The sequence below is a fragment of the Silene latifolia genome, chromosome 5, assembly GCF_048544455.1.
Source record: "Silene latifolia isolate original U9 population chromosome 5, ASM4854445v1, whole genome shotgun sequence".
Lineage (NCBI taxonomy): Eukaryota > Viridiplantae > Streptophyta > Magnoliopsida > Caryophyllales > Caryophyllaceae > Silene > Silene latifolia.
In genome coordinates this window covers 57496575-57506473 of record NC_133530.1, presented here as the reverse complement: position 1 = coordinate 57506473, position 9899 = coordinate 57496575, and the positions used below count along the sequence as shown (strand labels likewise).

Below are 9899 nucleotides of genomic sequence, written 5' to 3'. Positions count from 1 at the left end.
AATAATAAATAGAGGATGAAAGGAGGATGAAGTGCGCGATGTCATAGTAAATACATTAATGAAAAAGAACGAAAAATAGGAAAAAAACAACATTCAATGTTTTTAAAATACTTGTGAAAATATGTTCAACAAGTTTTAACATTTATATAATGATCTCCCACTAAATTATATAAATGATTCCAAGATCCTCCTTTAGACAAAAATAGGCATCGCTTGGGCGAAACATCCCATAATTGTGTAAATTCGGTAAGTCACGTTGACTAATTCTACCTCTAGAACTCTTGGTCGACGAATTTCCTTAAATCCATCTACTAGCCTCGGAACACAAGACCGTCTTATATCTCGTTGAGTCCAACCAATTTTGGCGTGTGATAACCGCTTACCACCCTACTTACTCAAGGTAAAAAGAGAACACCCCGCTTGGGCGAGCGTGGCTCTAATGAACAAGAGATTCATAGGTGTTACTAATTGGTAAGGCTAATCTCAATTTTAGTAATGTGAGAGATCTTGTCAATTTAGTCATAAATTCCCTATAAGTAAATTAATTCGGTGAATGTAAATGACGTGAATTGACAACCGCGAAAATAAAAATGCATGTGAGTGGCGATTTTGGCATGCGCGAAAATAAAACAAGCAAACATGTAAGCATATGAATAAATCCTAGTATGGCCACCAAGTTAATAAGAACTAGTCTATTACATTTCGGAAACCAACTCCTTGGTCCCTTGCCTCTTCATTCCGAAAGTGGCTCTTCCTTGTGGGATTTGGAACACCTTCCAAAAATAGACTCCGTCTCGATGTAATCCGTCTTTTGGAAACGCCGGTAAAAATAACTATTACAAATGAATTACATAGCAATTCCTATTATAAATTAATTAATAAAATAAATAAAACTATTAATTAGTTACAAACCGACGATACGAGATCGTATTTAATTACAAACAAATCGATATTCTCATTCATTTCGGGTAATAACGATTAAAATTAGCTAGGCCATACTAGGTACAACAAGATAAATACTTTAAATAAATGACAATCATTCATTCAACTTAAATAAATATGCTTAAAATGCTGTAAAATGATGCCAAAATCGCCATATCTATCATTCATTGGTATTCATCTCGGTTTTTGTGGATATAATCGATTTTTAACATGTAAAAATCAATAATCAACTCTTAAATCTCATTTAAGTCCAAACTAATTGTCCAAACTGTTTTGAACCTCAAAATTAGTCCTCACTAATTTTATGATAAATAATTAGTTTGATTTGGTGATATTATGCTAATTTAATCGGTAAAATCATAAAATTTAAGTAAAAATCCAAAATAATTGAAAAAATACCCAAAAAATTGAAACAAAAATTTTTAGTAATCTGAAACACTCCCAAGAACACCAAAATATCATAAAAACTGCCCAAAAATTCCGGATAAACTTCATGAAGAAAAAGATCGATATTTATCGGTTTTTAACCACTAAAACCAATAAACATCAAAACAAAGTGAAAACACACATGCAAAATCACTTTTAACATTTAAATAATATTTTTTTTTTGGTAAAATGTGAGTATTTCTATTAAAAGTCAAACAATATGGTACAAGAGTTTCTCAAGCATCATTAAGTTTCCAGTACATATAGTTCCTTGCTTTGTAACCAATCTAAGTCCGTCTTTGTGATCATTCTAAAATCTCTTCCTCGTATCCTTGCTTTAATCTCCTCAATAATCTGACTGACAGTTCTTTCAGGTCTCATCAGAATCCCCTCCATTCTACTCTTGTTTCATTGCTGCCATATTTGATACACCATCCCCCATAACAGGGCAAGCTGCACCCCCTTCTGCATAGATGTACCTGTCAACTGTGTGCACCAGCCTAACACATCAGTGACAGGGAACGCAATCTTCAACCTTTGACTCATCTCCTACACTACCTTTCTGCTGTATATACAGTCACACCATAGATGGTCTAGACTTTCAGCAGCCTGGTTGCATAAGAAGCAGCTGTCATCAATCTCCAAGCCATATTTAATCAGTTTATCCTTCGTTCTCATAGCTCCATGTGCATATAACCACCCTACAAATTGATGCTTAGGCACTACATGCTCATTCCATATCCATTTAGACCAAGTTACAGCAGGTCTCCAATCCTTAAGCCACTCATAACCCATAGCAGGGGTATACTTGGCCTGTGCAGTCCAAGTACCATCATTATACCCAGTTAGCATCTCTTCCTTGACCTTGCAGATCCTTCTCCAAACCCAACTGGAGTTAACAGAAGGTTTGTAATCCAGCCAAGCTTTTCCTTTTAAGTAGTTCTGATGAACCCAATTCACCCAAATAGAGTCCCTCTCTTCCATTATCCAGTGAACCAGTCTGCCTATCAAAGCCTTGTTAATAGTTTCCTGGTCTTTGATCCCTAATCCTCCCTCTTCTTTAGTACAGCACACTTTTTCCCAAGCTACCAGTGGAACCTTCCTGTAATCCGAGCTGTTGTCCCATAAGAAATTTCTACACGTAGCTTCTATTCTACTGATAATTCCATTTGGGAGCACAAACATTGACGCCCAATATGAATGCAAAGTTGAGAGCACTGACTTAACCAACACCAATCTCTCAGCATAGAAGAACTTTTTTGCCCCATAATTGTGTATTCTACTGCAGATCTTTTCTACCAAACACTCACAGTCACTTTTCTTCAATCTGGTAGTTTGTATAGGCATCCCAAGATACTTGAAAGGCAGCCTGCCCTCCACAAACCCAGACACTCTCAGAATATCCTGTTTGATGTCCTCTGGTACTCCTTGGAAATAAGCATTCGATTTAGCAAAGACTTACCCGTAGTTCGGATGCCTTGGAAAAAGTAGAGAAAGATCTCGAGTAATAACATCATGGAGCAGGCATCCCCTCTATCAACATGAGAACATCATCTGCAAAACATAAGATTTGCCGTTTGATTTCTTTGCATAAGGGGTGGTAGTTAAACTCATACTTCTCTGCTGCAAATTTCAAAGTCCAGGTAAGATACTCCATACATAAGGTAAAGATAAGGGGAGAAAGGGGATCCCCCTGTCTAAGACCCCTCTTACCATGAAAATACCCAAACATGCCCCCATTTAAAGATAAAGAGAAGCTTGCAGTAGTGATACATTGCAATACCATCTCTTTAAAGTCAGTGGGGAAGTTAAGAGCATCTAACAGCTGTTCAACAAAGGTCCTTTCCACTGTGTCATAAGCTTTTTGCAGGTCTATCTTAAACATACATCTTGGAGTAGCATTAGGTCTTTCATACAACCTTATCAGGTCTTGGCAAATAAGTATGTTCTCTTGGATGCTCCTATTTTGTATGAAGGCCCCCTGGTTTTGATCAATGATGCTTGGCAGGACATCAGCTAACCTAGAACACAGCAGCTTTGATATGATTTTGTAAATGACATTGCAGCATGCTATAGGACGAAACTGAAGGACACTCTGAGGTCTCTCACATTTGGGGACAAGAGTAAGAGTTGTAGCATTGACTTGCCTGAGGAGCTTCTTGTGAATAAAAAAATCTTGAACTGCAGATACTATATCTCCACCTATCACACTCCAAGCATCTTTGAAGAACTTACTTGTGAAACCATCAGGTCCTGGTGACTTGATGTCAGGAATGCCAAACACAATATCCCTGACCTCCTTACCAGTGACTGGTCTACACAACATTGCATGATGATCATCATTGCATCTAATCCCTTTCTCAATAATTCTCCTGTGTACCCTTTTTGTCTCCTTGCTATCTCCAAGCAAGCCCTGGTAATATTCCAGAAAAGCATTTTGTATCTGTTCGGGAGTATCACATAAATGACCAGTCCTATCCTCAATCATCATGACCCTATTTCCATTCCTTCTTTTTTTGATCATTCCATGGAAATAGGAGCTGTTGGTATCCCCCTGCTGCAGCCAATGTATTTTAGATTTCTGAGCCAAGAAACTGTCCCTAGCCTCAGTCATCTCCCTCAAATCCTTAGAAGCTTCAAACTCCTCAGTTACAAGGAACATATTAGAGGGATCCTTCCCTATCATACCCTGCAGTTCAGCTACTCTACTCTGCTTGATAGCTGTGGCATTCTTAATGTCACTAAATTTCTCTCTATTCAAATCTTTCAGAGCAGGCTTCAGCAACTTCAAATTTTTTGTCACCCTGAAAAGAGGTGTACGTTGAATTGTAGAACTCCAGCACCTTTTGATGAGAGGCACGAACTCCTTAGAAGCACCCCACATGTTATAGTATTTGAAGCTCTTGGGTTTATGGACCTGAGTAGAGCTGCAAATCAAGCAAGGAGTATGATCCATCATACCCTCAGGGAGGAAGTTAGCATATAGCTCAGGAAAATGATCACTCCAAGCTTTATTAACCATAAACCTGTTAATCCTACTGTAGATTCTATCCTCAGGCTGCTGCTTATTATTCCAGGTGAACAAAGAGCCAGTAGCCTGAATATCTACTACTTCACAATCCTCAATACAACTTATGAATGGCTCAATCTCAGCATTAGCAGTGTTGCCTCCCACTCTCTCGTGGCGACAAAGACACAATTAAAGTCACCAGCCATGGCCCAAGGACCATCAGCTTGACCAGCAATCTTTCTCAGATGATCCCACAAAGTAGTCCTCTCTTGAATGCAATTAAATGCATATATCATTGTAAGATAGAAAGTACTCCTGGTTACCAATGCCTCAACATTCATATGAATGAATTGAGCATTGTATTCAAGGAACTGTATTCTGAAAGCCTTAGGATCCCAAAGATTCCATATTCTCCCATTCTTATGATAACCATTATTAGTTGAAATGCACCAATTATTGAAATTATTTACAACTTTACTAAGCACCTTGCTCTTTATTTTAGTTTCTAACAAGCCAAACAAACCAACACCCTTATTTTGCATAAAAAAATTAATGAACTTTTGCTTATTAACTCTATTCATTCCCCTCACATTCCAAAATCCTATTCTATCCACTAAGTAAAAGAGGAGAATTAGGACGACCATTACCAATATCAGAACCATTCTTTTTTGAGGGAGATGTCAGAACTTCTTTATAGGAGTGAGCACCAAAAGTCTCAGCACTATATCCACTCCTGTCTCCTTCCTCTCTATGCATTCTGACTAATCTCTTGCGTGGGGTTACAAAGCCAGTTACCTTTGGATTGTTTGTCTTAATCAATGGCAGATTGCCCTCCTGTGGTACTGCAATTGGTTTTTGTATCCCAACAGTCTACTTGACTCTCCATACCTGTTTAACTGGTTTTTTTCCACCATCTCCCTGATTTCCTTTTCTACAATGCTCCATTTCATGCCCCATGCCTTGGCATTTCTTACATTTAACAGGTCTCCACTCATATTCTATATCAACCCTGATGACCATGCCTTTTTCATCCTTAAACGCAATCTGTGCAGGCAGCTCTTGGTCCACCATCAGTTCAACCATAACCCGTGCATACCTCAACCTTGTTCTATCCTGAGTAGCTGCATCACATTTAACGTACTTCCCAATCAAACCAGCTATTTTAGGTAACCCTTTACCCCAAAACTTCAGAGGTAATTTATGGATTTGAACCCAGGCAGGGACTGATTTCACATCATCCTTTGTCATTTCCATGTCCCTAGTCCAAGCCTTAACAATCATTGGTTTATTTTCAAAAAGATAGTGTCCTGAACTCAAGACTTTCTCTTTCATTTCCATTGATTTGAACCTAACCAAAAAAATACCATTTGGCATGAACGAAATTTTGTCAATATTAAATTTCGTCCAAATCCTCCTTATAAAACCCTCAACCACCTCCCACGGCGGATTTGCTCCCAGAATAAAGCACACCACCGCCTGACTCCAATATTCAATTTCCTCTTCAACATCCTCCAGTTGTAATTGCAACATATCGTCGTTCTCTGTTTTTGGTTCTTCCTCGCTAACAATAGGACTCTGTTCTACTGTCTCCTGCACAATTTCCTCCTCCTCCTCATTCTCAATGTCATCTTCTTCATCTTCTTCTTCCTCTTCATCCGTTTCAACAACTAGTTCAGGGATTCCATTAATCTCATTTATATCTTTTGTCTTACGTTCCTCATCAACATCTGGTCCTGCCGTAGTTTCATGCGAACCCGAGTTTTCTACTTCTTCCTGCTCAGAGTTTTCTACGGCCAAGGATTTTGCCCCTGGGACACTCCTTCCTCTTAGCGTCATCTCCCTTTGTCGTTGCAGATTTGAATTCCTTGCCATTAGCATGGGAGTCAATCTCAAACCTACGTAGTCTTCTTTTCAGTCGTCGCTCTTTAAATAATATTTTTAAATGTACATAAATTTATCATGGGCAGAATCAAATGTTTCGAAATTATGATTATTTAATTCACTTTTATCGACTTTTATCTCATAAAAACAATAAACATGCAAAAAATCGAACCAACCTTCAACGTTTTGCATACAATCAGTAGAAAACATGCATGAACTACCATAAAAAATCCATGCACCGAATTAACTTTTAACTATTTTTAGTCAATTTTTAACTAAAATACGGCATTGTGACTCGGTTTTCTACCAAAAATCATTGACTAAAAATAGCAAAATAACTTCATAAATCACCAAAAAATACCAAAAACCTTTTGAGATCAGTAGATATGCATGTCCCAAAAATTTCGTGCTAAAACCTCTTCTAACACAATTTTTGAGTTTTTATAAATTATCTCACAATTCATTAAAATGCTTAAAATCAACATGCAAATTACAAGCCTAAGCTCTGATACCACTTGAAAGAACATAGATCCATATTAGACTCTCTAATAAAATTAATTTATCTCATAAATTATCATTTAGGTGATCTATGTAACATGCATGCAAATATGAAAGCATAAAAATGAAAGTATAAGGAAAAACAATTTCCTTACATTGATTTAGTGGTAAAAGGGGCACAAACTAGTTCACTTTACTAGCTTGTTCTTGAGCTTATACCAAATGGAAGATCCTCCTTGCAAATCTTCAAAAAGAAGATCTCCTTCTTGTTGCACCCAAGAACTAACCCAAAAATAATAACAAGTATTGAACTAGAACTTGTTAATATTGTACCCTTGATATTATTAGTAATATTACTAACTAGTCTTAGTAATATTATTTATGTATACTAACAATCTTTAGTAGTGATGAATATTATTTTTAGAGAGAGGAAGATATTGTTCACATGCAAAACATAAGTGAATGTTATAGTGTAGAAATGAACAATAAGTAGAGTATAAGGAAGGGAGAAGTGGCGGGTGAGATGGAGTGTGGTAGTGAACAAATTTTGTCTTATATTTTTCATCTTACATCACATGCAAAATCTTATATAAGATAAATTATGGTAGTATACAAAATAAGGTGAAATGATTATGTGAGTAATCATCCACTACTCTTATTTTACACGGTCCACTTGCCCATTTACGGGTCCATGTTGGTTCTTATATTTGTCGCAAAAATCCATGTAATTTTTATTTTAAACATCGTTTCATGTTTAAATACTTCCATAATTAATTCGTCCAATTCACTCCGTAAATATACGTGTACTACTACACATATTATTTACGTACTAATATTAATCACATTAATCAATTAGTACAATTTTAGTGAATTAACAATTAATTAACTAAAACCCGTCTCATAAAATTTATTATTTAATTATCGCATGATTAAATAATAACTGCCGCTCCTCGAGTTCGCAACTCAAAATCTCTCTAAAAATAATCGACTAACCTTTTAGTCTATAAATCAAGGGACTAAATAAATTGTATCTCATACAATTAATTAGTTGTCAATTGGGGTTCGTTCCTATAGGTGTGACCGAAAGGGGTCAGTTGATCACCGTCGTCTCACGATAATAACGTCAAACTCTAGTCAGCCAACCGTTATCGATTTACGTTAATCAACTGAAGAGGATCAAATAAATAAATATCTGATGATATTTCATTAATGAGATTTAATATGTTAACGCACTATTGTGGAGGACACTAACTCCAACAACATCATCCTTCCTTCCACTTACAATATAAAAACCCCCTCCCTTATGACTCCAAAAGATATCTCAAAGCACTCATCACTCCACAAAAACAAAAACCCCCAAATTCTAGGGTTTCAAAAAGATTCAAAAGCAAGATCTAATTCACAAAGAGTATCTCCATACTTCAACAAATCAATCCCCAAATCTAAAATCCAAGAATGGGACCAAGAGGATCTTTATCTAGGGAAAGAAGGAGACCAAGAGTGAGAGGAAACTCATCTACTTCTCACATCAACACTCTAAGGAGGGAACATGAAGAGATTGTGGATCTCACCAAGCTTGACGATTTTTCCAACATTGAGTTTGTGAACGATGTTCAAAGGCTTGTCTTTCACCGACTACTTGGTAATAATATTCACTACAACAAATCATCTCTTGCGCCACGAATTATGCCACGGGAATTCATAATTCGTGGCGAAAATTTGCTTTGCCACGGAAAAAATGGTTTCCCTCCTTGAAAATTAATTAGTATGAAAAACTTTGTCACGGGAAAAATAAAACCGTGGCAAATAATTGCTTTTAGCCACGAATTAAGCTACAACCGTGGCTAATAAATGTGATTATCCACGAAGTAAGCCACGACCGTGACTAATAATTATGAATAGCCACAAAGTAAGCCACGGCCGTGGCTAATAAATGTGATTAGCCACGAAGTAAGCCACGTCCGTGGCAAATAATTGTATTTAGCCACGACCGTGGCTAATTATTGTTTTTTGCCACGGGTAAAAGTATATTGCGCCTAATTATTATTTATTGCTCATAACCACGAGTAAAAGTACATCGTGCCTAAGTATTTTTATTTATTTTAACTCATTGTTTTCTAAATTAAAAAAATTGGGAGGTAGTTAGTAGGGGTGGGCATAATCCGGTCCGGACCGAAAAAATGGACCGGTCCGGACCGGAATTTAGTGGACCGGAACCGGAATTAAAAATTCCGGTCCGGTCTCCGGTCCACCATTTTCCAAGATTCCGGTTTTTCAATCCGGTCCGGTCCGGGACGTTTTTTTGACCTAATGCCCGGAATTATTGTTATTTGCATTTTTTCTTAAAATTGTATTTTTATTCCGGTCCACTCCGGACTGATCGGTCCAATGGACCGAATTTAAAAAAGTGGGTAATTCCGGTTCAACCGTCCTGTCCTATCTTGGACCGAATTTTTTCGGCCCGGTCCTTGGTCCAAGAATTTTGTCGATTCAGTTCCGGTCCAAACCGATTCGATCCGGTCCGGTCCGGTTTTGGACCGGTGCCCACCCCTAATAGTTGGTACCCTAAGTTTTCCTACTTTAAACACGGTACTCTTTTTTTTTCTACAAAATACTTTGACATGCAGAAAAATCCAAGCACATAAATGATGCGGAGATTCTTTTTTCAAATCATAGTGATCTCGTAAATAAAGCTCTTTTAAGGATGAAGACCTCATTTTTCAATAAACTCGGTCAAAGTTCATTCAATAATATTTCATTTTTATTTCAATAGCGTTCAATTAAAAGTATACCTAACAAACGGGTTATTATTCTGGTCAGGTTAGTTTTCAGTTGGTTATAACATCTTTGTAATAAAATGGGTTAGGCCGTAAGGGGTATTGTCAATTCAGAATAGGACATTTGAATATGTTATTATCAACTTACTTAATTTATATATAAATGTGCAGTATATAGCCCTATCAAATTTGGGTCTATTATTGTCAAGTTATTAACTATTTTTGTTTCTTTATTCTGACTCTAAGCCGACTTGTAACCCGTATGACCCGACTCGTATTTGAGATGCCCCATATTCTGATCCAACCCATATTCCCCGACCCGCTCGGCTTGTTTGACATGCCTAGCAACCGTGTGCAACAACAAA

At 37.1% G+C, this 9899-nt stretch overlaps 1 protein-coding gene across 1 annotated transcript; it reads right to left on the bottom strand.

Annotated features, from left to right (window-relative positions):
- Positions 1-1765: 1765 nt before the first annotated feature.
- LOC141655409 (uncharacterized) lies at positions 1766-5716 on the bottom strand. Its single transcript, XM_074462491.1, has 6 exons — positions 5267-5716; positions 5026-5173; positions 4578-4883; positions 3082-4479; positions 1952-2795; positions 1766-1868 (listed from the first exon to the last, which is right to left on the bottom strand). The coding sequence occupies exons 1-6, from the start codon at positions 5714-5716 to the stop codon at positions 1766-1768; spliced, it is 3249 nt and encodes a 1082-aa protein (XP_074318592.1).
- Positions 5717-9899: the final 4183 nt, after the last annotated feature.

What these genes read in the sequence shown, in the direction of transcription:
- LOC141655409 (XM_074462491.1), bottom strand. Translation starts at nt 5,716, where the DNA reads ATGGAAATGAAAGAGAAAGTCTTGAGTTCAGGACACTATCTTTTTGAA. An exon ending in AAAGAATGGTTCTGATATTG is followed by an intron (nt 4,884 to 5,025) that starts GTAATGGTCGTC and finishes TTGGCTTGTTAG; the next exon opens with AAACTAAAATAAAGAGCAAG. An exon ending in TGGTCCTTGGGCCATGGCTG is followed by an intron (nt 4,480 to 4,577) that starts GTGACTTTAATT and finishes AGGATTGTGAAG; the next exon opens with TAGTAGATATTCAGGCTACT.